General features: G+C 39.5%; 2 protein-coding genes across 2 annotated transcripts in view; one reads left to right on the top strand and one right to left on the bottom strand.

Annotated features, from left to right (window-relative positions):
* Positions 1-1,317, top strand: part of LOC118338431 (IQ motif and SEC7 domain-containing protein 3-like) — a 101,116-nt gene extending 99,799 nt beyond the window's left edge. The window contains 1 exon segment of the mRNA XM_035675732.1: positions 652-1,317. Coding sequence (XP_035531625.1) covers positions 652-1,212 — 561 coding nt within the window. The 3' untranslated portion in view covers positions 1,213-1,317.
* A 4,405-nt stretch (positions 1,318-5,722) lies between these two features.
* Positions 5,723-16,529, bottom strand: slc6a1l (solute carrier family 6 member 1, like). Its single transcript, XM_035675723.1, has 14 exons — positions 16,137-16,529; positions 14,858-14,989; positions 14,144-14,244; positions 12,735-12,844; positions 12,450-12,582; positions 10,403-10,537; positions 10,209-10,312; positions 9,993-10,117; positions 8,474-8,586; positions 8,225-8,356; positions 7,827-7,929; positions 7,416-7,516; positions 6,479-6,646; positions 5,723-6,191 (listed from the first exon to the last, which is right to left on the bottom strand). The coding sequence occupies exons 1-14, from the start codon at positions 16,372-16,374 to the stop codon at positions 6,096-6,098; spliced, it is 1,791 nt and encodes a 596-aa protein (XP_035531616.1). The 5' UTR covers positions 16,375-16,529; the 3' UTR covers positions 5,723-6,095.
* Between the last annotated feature and the right edge of the window lie 1,630 nt (positions 16,530-18,159).

Here is an 18,159-nt window from a genome sequence, read left to right as displayed (position 1 = left end):
CCTTTGCAAGCCACCATATGCCCGGCTGGCTCCTAGAAAACCATCTACAAAGCCAGATAAGCTTGATACTGTTAACAGTCTGTCGTGTGTGTGTGTGTGTGTGTATGTAAAACCAGCCCTTCCTTTAACTTAGTATAGTGATAAAAGCTATTTTCCCCTTTCTAGTTTTATTTGTTTTATTCCTTTGCCCATTCTCTCCTCTCTCTCCTGCCTCTCAAGTCAGTCCTTTAGAGTTGTAATTAAATGTGTTAGGGAGGCACCACGCCCTCGGTGTCACCTCTCTCCTCTCCTGACACTCCCTTTATCTTTTAGCTTCTCATTCTGCCACTCATTGACCATGCTCGCACACACACACACACAAAATCCAAAACGTTCACGCCATTATCTCTAACTAAAATCTCTTCTTACCTTACAACCCCTTCTCTCTTTCTGGGCTGGTGTGTAAAGAAAACATAGAAAGAATGTGTAAATCATGTAAAAACATGATTGAGGGGAAAAAGAGAGAAAGTGTGTGTACTTTGCATGCGCTCGCTCTGCATACTACCTACCTGCATGCCTGCATGCCCATGTGCGTAACACACCAGAGGGCTGCGTAGAGGCTGCGTTCAGGCTGGTAACTCCTCATGCATTCTCTGACTGTTCCTAAACTAGGTGTCAATTCACAACAGGCTTCAGACGTACCAGCTCAGCAGCAGCACGGCTCGGAGTCCCGAGAGCGTGGCCCTTCTTAACCGCCGGGGGGAGCTGCTTTTCCAGCAGGGGCCCCAGGGGCTTACCCAGGGGCCGGCGCCTCCACCTCAGCACCCGCAGCTGCAGTCAGCGGCAAGCACCCCTGCCCACCACCTCCACCTCCAGCAGCACCACCAGCCAGCTGTCAGCATGGCTGATCTGCGGCCCGAGACACTCATCCAGTGTCAGCAGATCGTCAAGGTCATCATGCTCGACAACAGCGGCCATGGACGCATGGAGGCCTTCCTCAGTCAAACGCCCACACACCACCACTACCAGCATCACCACCACAGCCACCACCAGCTCAGTCATTCGGCCATGTCCACCCCGGTCCGCTCGCCGGACGGCTCCCATGGCAACGATGGCCACCAGCCCCCGCTGCCTCCTCCACCTCCGCCTTACAACCACCCGCACCAGTATATACCACCCGACCCCCGCCTCAGTCTACACCGGACCCCAAGTGGCTCTCGGAGCATGGTGTAAATAAATCAATTAGTATTCTTTCCCCGAAACACACACTTCCACACAAACCCTACCCCCTCCTCTACCTATTTAAAAGTACATAATGTACATATATACATACAGATGAAAGAGCTATAATAAAAAAATAAAATCTCACTTATATGCATATATTTAAGGAAAAAAAATAAACGAAAAGAAAAATCAAGGTTTTAAAAAGAGATACGGAGAAATAAAGTGCATATATAAAGTTTTACTTGATTCCACATGTATTTTGAAATATTATGTAGTTTTAACAAATTTCTATAACTTTTTGTCAGTTTTAACTCTTGCTAGAGAAAACAGATGTTCAGTTTCTGGATGGATCCCTTGTAGTTCCAGTATTCACCATCAACAACAACAACAGAAATATGTGAATCCCTCAAACTTTTTTGGGGGGGATTGTGATGGACAGTCACACTCCAAGGACCTCCTGCTTCTGTTTTTCGCTTTTCTCATCCCCAAACCTCATGCCTACTGTGCTGTATGTGCGCTTGCGTGCATAGTTGACACTTAACTGAAAACATGTGCCAAAATACATACGCTTCCACTGAAAACACTGACTTCTTTGCACTTGACTAAATGCTAGGGCTAGAAGAAAAGAAAAAAAAAACCCTCCCTCCTTTTTGTTTTGAGAAAATAGTCCTTTCACGCTTCTCCCTCAAGGAGCACAAAAAAAAAGAGTAACAAAACTGATATTTCACAAAAAACCTATCTCCTAGTTTGCGCTGTTGCTGATTTATTTATGTGATGGAGAGCCTTCTCTCTTCTTCTCTGCTCCCCTGGATTTAAAAAAAACAAAAAAAAACCAACCTCCTCCGATAAGCTGTGTTTGTTATGCGCTCCTCCGTTGTGTTGTGGCTCTCTATCATCCGAAAACACTCTCGCTCAATTGTCACTCTCCATAGATCATTCTACAGCGAACGATGACAGGAAACAAAAAGGCAACCAATCACATGGATTGCTGCCATACCAAAAAGTCAGCCCGGGATGGTCCTGTTGATTGTTTGTCTTCATATTTAATATTGTTAGTTCCCGGGACTTCTCGCCACATTTATCTGCTGATGGAGCGAAAGTTTTTCATATTTTGGAAATTGTTTAAGGCTGAAACTGCTTTTGGACTTTTCTAAAAAAACAAAACAATTCAGCATTCACATGTAATTATGTGCAACACGCTGTGCTGTCATCTGTTCTTTATGAAATGCTTCTTCACATTTTCAGGAAATCGCCATGAATTTCCATGAGGATGCTTCTGCTACAACTGTTAAATGTCAAGATCTGTGTTTATTTTAATTTGCAGAAAGCATATTCCACCTTTGTGTGTTTTTTTCCCCCCACCCGTCGGTGGATGAATGCAGGACCGAGTCCACCCGCAAAAACACATCCAGACACCGTCTCTTTGTGTCGGTACAACTCCCAGGTTTGGTTTTCAGTTCCTCGTGACTGTTTTTCTCTCCCCTTCTAACCTTTCAGTCTGACATTTTCAAAAAAGGCGAAAACTACAGAGGCACACACACAGCTTATATTGCAAATGCTGGCATTAATGGTATTGTTTGTGCTGTTGGCAAGCCTGCTTTAAATAAGAATGGGACAAAAAGAATGCATTATCTGATCTCTTTCCCTTTCAGCCCCAGCCCAGAATGTAAATACCACATTCAAGCAATGTCGGAAAGGACAAGCAAACTACCTTTAGCCTCTTCAAAATGCTATTGCCCTGTCACGCGTCCTTCATTCTGAAATAGGTCAGCCTGAATGCGTCCATCTTTTAAACATAAGCCCCAGCAGGTACTGTGAAATGGATGTTCGGTTAACTCTGCTCCCATCTGACCCCCATCTGTCTGATTTGTTGATTTATAATCGCAGAGCCACTGCAGGGAGGTCTCTATCTCATCTTTCTGTCCTTTTCCGCTCCCGATTTTACCCAGTGGAAAGACAGAGGTTGCAGAAAGAAAACATTTTGTTGTTCTGGCAGAGGTGATAAATGTGTGTGTGTGTGTGTGTGCGTGTGTGTGACCTAACAGTAGCATCATAACTTTCCCGTTAACAAAACCTCTCTTTTGTTATTATTTTATAACACAATGAGAGGAATTAGTGCTTACAAAACGAATGAAGAGCAATTATGGCAGTTTCAATATTTTTTACTGGTTATAAACAAACTTTTGAAAGCTTTTTGAAGCATATAGCATAAGCTCTGCATTTGCATTGATGGATGATGACTGTATGATTGCTAATTTATTTAAAATCAAAACATTCAGATATAAAGCGATTCTTTTCTCATGCATGGTATCAGTTTGGAGGCCTATTGAACTCTGATTCCCAAAAGTATTTTTTGTGCATGACTGAATTTGCTGTGAGCACACAAGTGGGAGATGAAGATGACAGTTTTTTTTTCTTATGCTGTACAAGACAGTTTGTGGTGGAACTGAAAAAAAAACCCCATTTATAACAACGAACACTCCTTCAAACAGAACATTGATTTACAGTGGTAAATTTGAGGTCAAACAGTGGCCATTTTTGCTTCCTTGTCTTTAACTACCCTTTGTTTATGGTTGCACAGTTTTTTCCTACTTGACAATGTGTTAAAGCATTTTGGTAGATAGACATGCTGTGTGTGCAATAAACACGAATATGAAGCTGAGACTGAGTTTATGTTTGAAAGGAAATAAATGTAGCATTTTTGGGAGTGCAGCATATGATACAGAAGCGCAGTAGTGGCTAACTTTCCTAAAGAAACTGAAAAAAAAGGGCTCTGCCATACCAGTGCACTGCTTCATGAATGACATGTGGATCTTTTGTCTGGCTCTTCAACATTGTGTTTGCTCATACTAGTTTAAAAAAGATAATATTTACAAAAAGTGAACATGTTTAGGGTAGGACAGGTGGAAACTGAGTGTAACAGATATGAATCATCACCTCCCTCAGTTGGCTTTGAATCCCTCTCTACCTGTCTTTGCAGTATATCAACATGCTATTAAAGATGATTTAAATCTATTCACCACAGTGGTTTGGTTTGGTTCCTTGGATTGAATTGTTTGATTCTTCGAAATTCCTCAAACGCCACTATCAGTCTGAAATTCCTGGGGAGTTTTGTTCATTTTGAAATGTCATGTTACACACTGCACACAGATTTTACCATGCATTACACCACAAAGCTAACATTTTAATTTGATACCAGGAAGTTTAATCAGAATTTACAGTAAAGTACAGCCAACATATTAAAAAATAGTATGTTTTCATTAAAAAAGGATTGCATGACTACTGTTATGTGAAAGGGGTTGCAAAGTAACAAACCCTCAGAGAATTATCACACAACAGATCTATGAACTGTTTTAGTGTCTTTCAGCTCATTGTTTTGGTTTTCTGGAACACAGCTTTAATGTTTTGGTAAATCCTGATCTGCTCTCGTCAGACCAACATAAGCATTAATTAACTGTTTACTGGGTGTGTTAATAGCAAACTTTAAAAAGGATATGTCCGTGTTTTGTTCACCGCTGGCTTCTGTTGCCCCCAAGTGGCCAAAAAAGTGTGGCTTGCAGGTTTAAGGGGTAATTCCTTTCTCAACCTGGGCTTTACTCCTGTAGCTTTCCCCATGGTGATAAATGATCATATTCAATATTTCATCACTTAGCTCTGTGGAGAGCTTTATGTAGGTCGATGTTGCAAAGAGTGCTGCTCCGAACACATCCTGTGAATAGTGATTGAAGCGCTACAGTGGAGTCAGACCACAAGCTTCAGGGTTTATCCCAACAAGACTACCTTTTACCAAATGCTTAATGTATCACATCATTTTTCCCACCATCTCAGTTGTGTAATGGACCACTTTTCAGTAATGATAATACATTTTCTGGCCTTTTTCAGTAAGTACTCTTCAGTGAAATACTCTCGTATCAACTTTAGGGGCGTAATAAGTAATTAGCAATGAAAAACCTACCAAGCACAACACTATTAGATGCTGCAAGATGCCAACAGAGGAAAGGAATTACCGGGAGCAGTTTATTTTGTTTTTAATGACATGAAAAAAGTGGAGTAAAGACAATGCAAATCATTCATACATCTCATTTGATGTAGTCCCCAAACAGACAAAACAGAGCCTTTTATGGTACTCTGTCGTAATCCACAGTAGGAAACTTTAAAAAAAAATACACACAACACAACATACTTAATATAGTGACACAATTATATTTACAGTTTTCTAAGATTTTAATCAAACAATCTGCCATGATGGCTAATATTTTAGATAATACAACATAATTTAAAACTTATCTCAAAGCTGTGTTATTTGAGTAATTGTCTATGATGTACAACTTCATCACATTCATAGATACAAATGTTTTCTTTTTGTTTTGATTTTTGTCAGCCTGGATCAGCAAAGACAGCAAATATAACTGTAGGTCCTACAGGTTCTTTAAGCTACCACTTATTCTACCACAAATAATCTTTGATGCATTACAGTTTTATGCTAAGAATCAAGTTTTACCAGATTTTTTAATGCTTCTGTACAACAACATTTGTGGGCTTATAATCAAAGACGCTGATTTTGTTGAGTAGCAGAGAAAATTACAACATTAAATGGTATATTTGTGGTATATGTACACAGGTTCAATGCTGAGCTATAGCATTCAGTTTGCTGTCAGAACTCACACTTTTACTGCAAAAGGAAATCTTCTATCCTCAAAATTTTCAAAGTGCCCCCTCATCTTCTTCCTTTAATCACCTGATTTAACAGCACAATTTAAGATGGACGAAAACATAATCGTAAAGTACTGTACAAGACTCCATCTGCCCACTTGTCAAATTTCGATGTCGACCACAGTTAAGTCCTGGCAGACAGGGTTAAATGGCAGATATCTCGACCTGAACAATCCTGGCTAGACAGGAGCTTCGCCCACGCTCCCTGTGTGTGTAAATTCTTCATGCCCCGATGGCTTTTCATCCTCCAGGGCAGTTGTCATCTTCCGCCAACGCTGTAAAAAAGAGCTACATCAGTGCCAGATTAAATGCCTAAGAGTGATTCTTTAACGTGAATCCAGATATGGAAGCTGGACCAAAATGAACATGCAAATAACATCAAAATTTTCTTTATATCTCTCAACTATTGCCTGTAACCTAGTATTTATTTTGTGTAGCCTACTTTCAGTTTTCCCCTCCTTGCACCAGTTCCGCATAACAGTATCCTTTCTCTTTGACTGCAGGGAATTAAAAATACATTAAAAAACATGGAGAAAAGAGGAGGTGTATAAGAGGTTTGTACCTGTTTGATGCTGCCTTTGCTGGTGCAGAACATGTAGATGACATAGCCTGGGATCAGTATCATGGAAGACAAGGCCATGAACCAGCCAATCACTTGGCCCCACAGCGGGTACACATACTTCCCCAAGGTCAGAGGGGTCATCTCGATGGCACTGAAGGTAAACACCCCCTACAATATACATTTGTGTTAATATGGTATAGTCAATTTAATCTCAAATGAGATCAGCAGGCACTAAAAAAAAAGCTTAAAAAGCTTTAAGCTCAATGCTAACTTCAGCATGCTAACAATGCTCACAATACCAATGCTAACATGCTGATGTTTAGGTGAGCAAGTTCATGTTTACCATGTTCACCATCTCAGTTTCGTGTGTTAGCATGCTAACAGCTAACATTTGGTAAGTACTAAAACACAAAAGTCGGGTTTTTGCTCTTAAACCGTGCTGAATAATTACAAACCTGATGATGGGAGGATACATTTGTAAACTAACTTTTATGGCAATTCATCCTACAGTCATTAAGACGTTTCAGTCTAGTGGGCTAAATTCACTTTTCAACCAAATTTTGCCCGGTTTTAATCTATTCATTTAAATGTTTTTGACCTACCCACAAATCATCAAATCAGTGCTTACTGGGAGTAGGCTGGCAGAACACCATTCATTTTTATTCGTTCATTCATTTATATAGCTTCCTTTAACAGTACACTTCCTTTATCTCTATGTAGTGAAGACATTGCCATGATTTCCCAGAGGGCCTGAACTACAAATCACCACAGAGGGGAACCAGCTGAGCAATATCATCAATTCTCTACCTATCGGCACTTGCTGCAACTTGATGGGTCCATAGATCTCCGCGAGGGAGAAGGAAGCACATGTTAGAGTTAGATGTAGAAAAAAAATTGCATATCATGGGGGTTAAATCGATAAACCCTCCCCGCCTACCAGGCAGATCAATGGAGTGAAGAACTTCCAACAGAGCTTCCACCAGCCACATGGTCTATAGCCGATCATTTCCTCAATGTTCTTATAAAACCTCTCAGCTCCTGTGGCATAAAGAGAGGAGGACAAAGAAGAAACATGTGTGCGTTAGTGTGGAGATAATGACTACAAGAACAAAGCCTTATGGGGTGAATGAGAGGGGAAGCTGATTGGACAGAGGGTCTTATAACAGAAAGTGAAACAGATAAATCCAATTTCCTGTTGGACAGCCACAGCGTATATAGGAAATACATGGTCGTCAGGCGGGTTGGCACAATAAAGTCCTTTCTATCCAGATTGTCGCAACTAATTTCAGCTGTGATTTTACTCTAATGTGTTTAGTTTAAGCGTAGACAACATAAATAGGTATCCTACCATAAAACCAGGATATGGAAACGGTTTCAAAGAAGACGAGGAAGAGCAGGCACATCCCACTGGCGGAGTAGTAATCAAACAACTTGAACACGTACAAACCACCCTGGGAGATTTCAACACACACACAGACACACATATCTGCTTTAGAGGCTGAATATTAACATCCCTCTCTTTATCAAATAAAATATGCATGATGAATGTACACCGCAGGTTGTTGTCAGATCATTTTGCCATTATGTATAATGCAGGAGGGGGCTCTATTCCCTAGTGTTGACAACCAACTTCTTCTAATAATTATTATAAGTCATACATGCTCACATCCTGCAGTACAATGTAAAAACAGATCTTCTGAATATTTGTTATTTTAGAGACTCCACATGTGCACAACTCCAGTAAACCTGTGTGATGTTGGAGAAGCCGATAATGAAGGAGATGAAGCAGACAATGAGGATGAAGATCTTCTTTCTCTTCCTTAGCACCAGGGGATATTCATCCATCAGAGCTGTGATGAAGCCTTCCACTGTGCAGAACTAATACATGTACATTATTAAGAGACATGGGGCAGAATGTACTGGAGTTTGTTATTAAAAGAGCACTCCATTAACAAATAATAGTTCAGCAACAGGTAAAGTGTGTGTTGTTTGTACCTGACTGTCCAGGCCCAGCATCATGAGCATGGAGAAGAAGAGGATGGCCCACAGAGAGGACATGGGTAGCTGAGTGACAGCCTGAGGATAGGCTAAAAACGCCAGACCTGGACCTAAATGTCACACAGAAGAGACACCATTTTGTGGCAGTACTGATTTCCCCAAGTCTCAACTCAAGGAAAAGGAGCCTGAGAATCAGTTCCCAACCGCATAATAAAAATTGCCAAATTACACCAGACTGCCCTGCTAAAGGCACTAATGGAGCAACATTCCCTCTGCGTTTAGTGACAATTCTCAAACACTTTATGGCAACAAGAGAGACAGTAAAGAAATCTCAGGGGCTTCTCAGAAGTTCAAGCTTAAATGTGCAGCGACGAACTGAAAGCAGGTCAATTTGTCTGAGAAAGCTTGTTCCGTGTAAAGGTCAAATCACAACCTGTCTCGAGTTTTAAGAACATTTCTCTAATCACGATAAATATATGCCTTCAAAATGTTAGAACATGAGTTATCTTACCATCGAGACAGAGAAAGACCAAAACCATCACCCATAGTGTGGGTGGTGGAAAGTAACTAAGTAGTTTTACACGAGTACTGTACTTAAGCAGTTATAAAAGAGTCTCAATGTAATGATGACCTACATAAACAAAGAGAATCATCAGCTACAAGATGTACTACAAGGTTATTCTTACTGCCTGCCACTGGGTCGGATTATCCTTCAAATCAATTAAATTAAGTGGTAGAAAAACTACCATGATTGTCCACAGGGGCCGCAAGAATCTTCAAAAAATGAAAGTTCCTTGTAGCAGCCTTAAGTACACATTTGAGGTACTTTACTTTCATGCCTCTTTATACTTCTGCTCCACTACTATTCAAAGAGAAATATTTAACTTTTCACTCCAATAAAATTATTTGACAGCTTTAGTTCCTAGTTACTGCTGTTGGTGCTGACATTTTACAAACCAAACAATCAATAGATTAATCAATTGAGGTAGAGCAGTGGTTTCCCACCCCTTTCCTTCCCTTTCACACCTTTTCTATCATTGAGTAAACTGGCGACCCCTGACTAAATGACATATTTTATGGAGTCTTATGTAAAACAAGTGATTTGGTTAAATTTTGAGCAAATTATTTCCTATGAGTATTGATGAGTAAGTTTCACTAATATCTTTTGAAACTTTTTATGCAATTTCTAACAATCGCGCGTACTTAATAGGCTTCTTTTATTGACAGATTCAGTGTTTTCTTCTCATTGTTCTATTAGCTCTTCGGTTTTTCCTTTCCTTTATCAGATAGTGAAGGTACTTTTGATACTTTTAATACATTTTCCTGATGATAATACTTAGGTAAGGTAAGACTTTTACTTGTAATGCAGTCTTTTACAGAGTGGCATTAGTACTTTGACATAAGTAGAAGATCTAAGTACTTCCTCCTCCACTGTATAGTAGAACAAGATAATTATTTTCAGACTCGTGCCTTGGGGGATACACACAGCACCAAACAAGTCTATACAGTACTATACCTGATGCTGCTAATTCCTGGACAGGTTTCTTAGTGATATGGGACATAAAGCCTACAATGGAAAAGATGACGAAGCCAGCAAACATGCTGGTGCAGGAGTTGATGCAGCACACTATGATGGAGTCCCTGAAGAGAAAGGAACAAAATTAAGAAGATGAAAGAAGAAAAAATATATATAAAAAAAGGATGCACAAAGATTGTTACTCCATGTTCTTACTTGTACACATCATTGTTGAAATTGTTGTAGCTTCCCAGCGCGATGAGCGAGCCCAGGCCCAGTCCATAAGAAAAGAAGATTTGAGTCGCCGCATCCAGCCACACCTGTAAGACAAGAGATACAAGTACGGGCATATATTTGTGTCTCTTTGTCTATGACCATGTGTGATTTGATGTGTGTGCAAACCTGTCTACCTCAGACTGGATGAGCTTATGGAAGTCTGGAGTGATATAGAAGCGGATCCCATCAATGGCTCCAGGCAGAGTGACCCCACGAAAGAACAGGATGAACAGCATGAAGTAGGGATACGTGGCTGAGAAATACACCACCTAGAAGACATACAGAGAGTTAGTAAAAGAGATGCAAAAAACCTTGCTGACACAGAACACAGAGTGAATAATGTCTCAGCTACTAGAATATATCTATGGCTTCACTTTGCCAGAAGATCTCGCTAGAGGACGTGGCCAGTAGTTCTGTAGCATAATCATTATGCTTAATTGGTAATGTCCGTCAAGGCCAGGTCCTTGGGGGAATTCATTTTTCTCACACACATTAAAATCCAATTATCCCTGGCAGTGAACGTGTAAATGTGTTTCTGCTCACATACATCGCTTCGACTTGCTGTAATTTAAAATCCCAGGCAGTAGATTTTAGATTTTTTTCTTCTTCCTTTTTCTAACTCTTTTACTCCTTTTCTCTTAGTAGCTTCCTCATCCAGCAGTCTGGGATTAAATAATAACTTTTGAAACTGTGTCTATTTCAGAGTGAAACGCTGAGAGCGTGACAGGGTTTGAACAGCAGAATGGCAGCAGATATAATCAGGGTTAATATCTGAGAAGAATAAATACATTCTAATCCCTGCTCTATCAAATTTATTTTATGTATGAGGGCTCAGAATCAACACATATAGACAATTTACAAGCTCTCCAATCAGGATTGCATATTGGGCAGCTTTAAGAAAATGAATAAATCATAGATAAAATTAAAACAGACACTCTTCGTATAAAGAGCCATCCGACATTTCAATGTAATTTGCAGATAAATACAAATAAGCAATAGAAAGGGGGAGAGCTTAAACAGTCATTATTAGACAGAAAAACAATCACATCTGTGACAACACTGGTAAAAAGGAAATTAGGAAAACTGCATGTTCATTAATGATGTCCTATCCACATTTGAAAGATCTGTAATTACTAAAACATAATATACAGTTTATATTATAATATCTAACTGGGTAAGGGGCGGAAATGCCAGCACCACTTAATTTGAAACTCTCTCCAAACTCTAGAATCAATAATGAATGTGAATTTATGGATCAATGGATGAAATCCTTGTTTTCCTAGTTTGGGGACAGATCAATAGCCTGTGCAATGATGAATAACATCCAACTGAGCTGTGAACTACGAGCTATGACTCTATGCCAGTGTGCTTTGTGATTAATAAACACACAGACAATCAAACAACTGAAAAGGAGAAGGGGGCTGAAATGATCCAATTACCAATTTTACATATCTCGTCAAGCCTAAGATTACTTTTTCTCTGCCCAAGGACAGACCTAAATGATAAAAACAAACCCACTACAGAAGTTGAGTTCTTGTGTCAATTTTTTGGAGGCCCCTTTTGGACTATTACATTAATGGACCAATAAAACTACTAATTCCTGATCATCTAACTCTAATCCTAAAAAAGACTAGAGTCTGCTAGAACCTCTGGGCTGCACTTGGGTACCGCAGTGCTTTTAACTAAATGCTAACATGCTAGCAATTACAACTATAATGTTATAAACCATATAAGATCAGTGTGCTAGCATGCTAACATTTGTTAATAATCCTCACTAAACACAACGTACAGCTGAGGCTGATGGGAATGTCATTAGTTTTGTTTAGGTTTTGCTCATAAAAGTATAACAGACGTTCAAAATTTGAACTAATGATAGTACTAGAGGGAAAGGTTAAAGATCCACTCCAGACATGTATTAAGATGTAATTAAAAAATGGAACAATAATCTACTTCAGTCTGGTCTTCTGAATCCATTTTACTCTTTAATCAGCTCCACCGATCAAGAATGGACAACAACAACATCAGTTCTGCCTCCTGAGCAGCTCTATGCCTTGTCATGTTTGTATGATTACAACGTGAAATATGCAAAAGCGAGAGAAAGATGCTCAGATAGATCAGAAGTAGTCTGCGGCCAGAGACAGTACTGGAAGTTTAAAGAGAAACTCAAGCACAGAGTCTGACCTTCCCCGTCCACTCCACTCCTTTCCAGATTGAGAAATAGACAAGGACCCAGGCCAGTGCCAGAGTGCCCACTAAGGGCCAGCGAAGCTCCCCTGGCTCCTCCAGGCCGCTAGACATCTGGTGCATGTTACGCCTTCAGGAAAACACACACACACTGAATTCAGACACAGATAAGCACAAATAGCTTCCAGAAATAGCTTCAACACTTACTTCCACATTCTTGTACAGAGCATCTTGTACACACATTCACACACTGTATGGCAGGAACGTATCTCGTTGACTTACTCCCAGAACTCGGTGACAGCGCTGGTCAGGTTGGTGGTGTCTGTCAGGCTGTAGTTGCAAAAACATTTCTCTGTGTTCCATGGGTTATCACAGCTTTGCCAAGGCAGCTCCTGCACACAAAAAAACATATGCATAAAAAAAAATATGGCTCCAAAAATATGATGACATATTTCTCAGTTTTGCATTCTATATTTTGGCACCAAAGGATGTAGTGGGATTTATCGGATGTAGCATTTTAATAAACACATAAACCAACAGGATTTATGCAAGGAAAACACATTTCTGCTTTTCTTCCCAGGAAAACATTAACTATCATGTGTATCCTTCACTCTCCATGTTTTAATGAGTCATGTTTTTTTCGGCCTTCAGATTAAAAGCATAACAATAAGCAATGTATTGTTTGATCCCTGCTTCTCAATCCTCCATTTTTCCCACCACAAGAGCCTCAAGCACAATGCCTGCAAAGTCTTTAAATTTCTTCCATCAGGCTTCTTTGAGCAGTCATGCAGAGATATACAAACAGAAAGAGAAAAGCCAAAACAGAGAATGACATTGCAGAGGGGTTAAACAAGACCAGAGTATCTTTTCTCAATATACATGAATTCTCCCTATAGCTCTGTATTAGTCTCTATCACCTCCTAAATGAAATATTTGGCTATGCTATGCTTTTTCACGCTGATTAGAGCTGTGAGAGTGAACCTAAACAGTAGAAATGCCAGAAAAACAAAACAAAACCAAGACACAATATGATCTGTAGAGTTGGGGGGGAATTGCAGAGTTGGGTGATGTGGGTTTGTCACTACAGACTACAACTTTTACATTACACATAATCATTTGCCTCTTTGCTAATATAGAAATACTGCTTAGTGCAGCTTCAATTCTACTGCTTCATTTTTTGATGAACTTCTATATCTCTTTTAAACAGATCGGACTCAGTCAGCGGTGAAATAAAAAGGGCACCAGTGCAGAAAGTCGGATTTATGGTAAAACAGATACACACTCTGATAAGATTATTATGTTTTGTCCACTGGTATGTCACCCTAGGGGGGACTTTATCATGTTTTATCCACCATAGGGGCATCCAAGCTGTGTGCTGTGTGCTGTGTGGGGCAGTTGCCCTAATGATTTGCAACTAATTAATTAGTAGACTAATAGATTAATTTGCAGAACATTGTAAAATATTTGATTTTATATGAGTCCAAAACCCAAAGATATTTAATTAAAATTTACATCATATATGACAAAAATACTCACATTTAAGAGGCTTGAACCTGTTCGTTTTTGACATTTTTCTTTGAGAAAATTAATCAATTATCAAAATTGTTGGCAATAATTTTCTGTCAATGAACTAATCAGTTCTTAAAGTTTTAGTTTAGGTTTGCTCCCTAAGGACTGATTATGTAACATACCGAACCAAAGGAGTTGAATAAGTAGTAGAGCGCCCAGGCAATGATGATAATATAGTAGATGTTGAGCCAGAAGGACAGGACCACTGCAGCTAAACCAACACCTGAGGAAGGAAGAGACATTCATCATTTTACTGTACAATATTTTATAGGTGAGCTAACATGCAAGGTAAAAATGTAATGTAATATGTAAGGGCTAAATAACACCAGATGGTAGACAGAGAAAAAAAAGTTTGTTACTCAGCATGTTAGTTATAATCTTCATCATCCTCATCATTGTTATTTTTCCATTTCTTGTTGTTTACTTGCCCTTGGCTTTGAGTATCAGTTGGCACAGCGGCACACTCACTATCACTGTTGCCGTCTGTGCTGGCAGGAGATAAAATGTGCTTCACTCAAGCTCTTTGAGCTCGGAGGCAGTGGTATAATTGCCACCAACAAGCACTGGCTGGAGAAGATTCTTAAATGGGGAAAGTTGTCAACAAAACTATTATCCTTCTTTTTTTTAAAACTTTTGTTTTTATGCACCCTTTTGTTTATTTTATGTCAGCAACAAGTGTGATGTTATGGAAATCACCCTGAATCTGTGCTAATAAATCAAATGTTTGCTTTTCTGCAAAGGGGAACCGTGTCAGTAGCTCAAATGTGTACATTTAAATGATGCAACAACAGATAGTTCAGTACATCCATTTCTTCATATTTATATCTACATCTTACCTTTCATCATGGGCAAGAGCTTCCACACCCCCAACCCTCCCACTGAGGTGAACTGTCCCAGGGACGTCTCCAGGAGGAAGAGAGGTATCCCAGCAAACACCAGGGTCAGAAAGTACGGGATCAGAAAGGCCCCTAAAGAGATCACCACAAAGTGCATAAAGCAAATATGTTTGGTAAGATAATGTAGATACTAATTTGAAGGACTTTATGTTTGTAACTAATTATGTCAAAAATGGCTGAAGTACAATCAGAAGGTTTTAACAGCAATACTATCATAAACATGTCAGAGTAATACCCATATTAACACACTGATATGATTTAGACTGACAGCTCATAATATAATGTAGTGACTGTATGAAACCTTAATTTCTTTTTATTCATTTCAGACCGAAATAGTAATGGAATATTGCTGTAGTATTATGCTATGAATGACATATCCATTTCTCCAATTTGTTCAACCACAGCTCCCGCCTGAAGATCTATTTTATTATTAGCATTTTATGAAAAATGCTAGAAGACAGTCCTGTTTATAATATGATACAATCTGCATGCAGGAGACACGCATCTTCCAGAGAATATACACTTGCCCAGGGCGAAAGTTTGCAACTGATTAAAAAAAGTTTCCGTAAATGTTAATGTGTTGCTCAGGACCTTTTCCCAATAAAATGTATTCTGAAAGGGCAATGTCAGTCAAAGACCCTATGAGACATGTTCCTGTACCAGTTTTATTTATTAGTAAAGCTTGTGAGAATGGAATAGGGGCAACTGTTAATGCTGATTTGATAAGTGCACTGGAGGGACAGTTTGGGGTTTGTGAGACTAGGAAAAAGTTAGCTTTAAAGTCAAAGCAGCAACAGGAGATTGATAGGCTCATCCGAGAGTGAAGACAACTGTAGATAATGAGAGGGAAGGGCATTAATGCGCAAAAAAAAAAAAAACAGTCAAAAATGAACTAGGTAGTTAGAGGCTTACTTAGAAAAGCTGTATACACACAAAGATAGTGAGAGGTATACCTCTACATACACCCCCCACTGGAGCACTAGACCAATGGACCCCCACTTAGAAAGAGGTGGAAATGGTAGTTAGGCAATTGTGAATGGTGTGCTTTAAAGTAGGAGTTTTATATAGATGGGGAGTCAATTCCTACAGTGTGTTAGACAAGCCATTTAAAAATTATAAATATAAGAGTTGATTCAGAAGGAAGAAGAGACCGCTAGAAGTGTGTGTTTGTTGCTTGCTAAGATGAGGTAGCTGAGGGTGATGATTTGATGGCACTTACCTCCACCATTCTTGCCACACAGATAAGGGAACCTCCAGACATTTCCTAGGCCAATGGCGTATCCCACACATGACAGCAGGAAATCAAACTTTCCCTTCCAGCTCCCCCTGTCGGGTGGCTCTTCTTTTTTCTTTTCATCTCCAGGGGGCGCCACATGATCCAGTTCCTCAAAGGGAACCGCTTGTTTGACCTCTGTCGGGGAGTTTAAATCCACTGTACTCTTCCCAGTCTTCCCCATGGTGGGACCACTACAGACCAGTGGGGTCAGGAAGTCACTTGGTCCTCACAGCCTGTAATGGTGACGAATTAAACTCTCTGTTCCTATCCGACCGAGGCTCTCGCGTTGAGTTTGGTTCTCGACAGATTCAGACAATGCGCAGACACTCAATGTGCAGAAAATCTGTAGAGGGAGGGAGAATACATTTTGCAAAAGTGTTACCACAATGATATATGGGCAATACTGGAAGCTTTTTGGTGTGTTTCAGAGGAATGATACTTAAATTACGAACTACTGATGTTGAGGCATTTTTATGGTGTTTACAGCCCTTTTATTAACTTGGGCAACTATATAGCTCCCAAAACTTTGACTACTGCATAAATCAGTGAGAAAATAATACAGTGAGGAAGTTGAGAGTTCCTGCACAGACAAATATGAATCAGAAAGAAGGAAAAATGATAGTGGACCACATTTTCTGGTGTAAAGGTAATAATATAGTACCAGAGGGGTCAGGACACAGACTGACCTATTGTCTGTGGAGACACTAGACTAGCTGGCTAGCTTGATTTGTTCCCAATCCAAAAGCCCACGGGAGGGTATAAAAAAACTTTCCGTATTGGTCTTGAAAAAGTAAGTTACTCTGTGTGTGTGTGTGTCTGTAACCTAGCTTCTTAGCATCAATAGCTGTTAATTGTAGCCATTTAGAGCTAGATGATAACTGTTTCAACTGATGCTTTTGAAATTTATAAATGTTGTGTCTGGTTGTTGTGTAGAGATATTTTCCAAATTATTTCTTAGTTAAGTTATGACTTTCATACATCTCTAGTACAAACTTTAGCAGAAGCATATCCTAGAAAGGCATAATTATCTGGGTGGCTCATGACTAGGATCAACTGTTACAACTAGGATCTCAATTTCTTGCTCTAGATATATGTACTGTATATGTTGCAGTGATGGTTAAAAAAACAATCTGAACTTGACCGTAAGTACAAAAGTGATATTTTTCCAACCAGTATTGGGTGTAGCGCTGCAACTAAGACATATTTTCATTATTGATTAATCAGATTTTTATCCCTTAGATTATTCAAAGCCCAAATTTTCTTCTTTTGTTCAACTAAAAGTGAAACTGAAAGATATTCAGTTTACAATTACATAAAACATCGGAATGCAGCAAATACTTTCTATTAACTAAATGATTTATTGAGTCATTGGGGGTAATTGCTTCTCTAAAATTTCTTTTTAAAATCCTATTTTTGCTGAGCAGGTTCTGTGCCTCTCCCAGAGGCTAAAGAAGGTCTATTATATTAAATCAGGGAGGCATACCTACACACAAGAAAGGTTTTTATTTGATTATGGAAGCCAACAAAAATAGCACAGAACAAGCACCATTGGTCTGATATGAGCAGGCAGGTGGCGCAGTCCAGGTCATTCTTGAGAACACTGCACCGTACATCTTAATCACTACTGACACACCCTCTACCTCACCTTTCTTTCCAGTCCACCACAGTCGAGTTCATGGTGAGTCATCACAATACCAAAAGAAGGGAAAAGGAAGAGAGGAAAAACCTTGATGAAAATATCACAATCGTTCGACTTTGTGCTTCCCACATAACGCTGCTCACTCTGGAGAATATAAATATATGAGCACGCTTCTAGCAAAGTGAATTCATATTAATTTATATCTTAATTATTAAGCCATTAACTGCCTGTGGAATAATCTCTCATCTCATGTCCGGATGGCATCACATGATCGCGATGTTAATTGGGAGGAAGTTGTTCATGATTAGCAAATATTGATTGACCCAG

Source organism: Morone saxatilis, unplaced genomic scaffold, assembly GCF_004916995.1.
Source record: "Morone saxatilis isolate NCDOM2014 unplaced genomic scaffold, NCSU_SB_2.0 Contig10, whole genome shotgun sequence".
Classification (NCBI taxonomy): domain Eukaryota; kingdom Metazoa; phylum Chordata; class Actinopteri; family Moronidae; genus Morone; species Morone saxatilis.
This window is presented reverse-complemented; position numbering and strand designations above follow the sequence as displayed.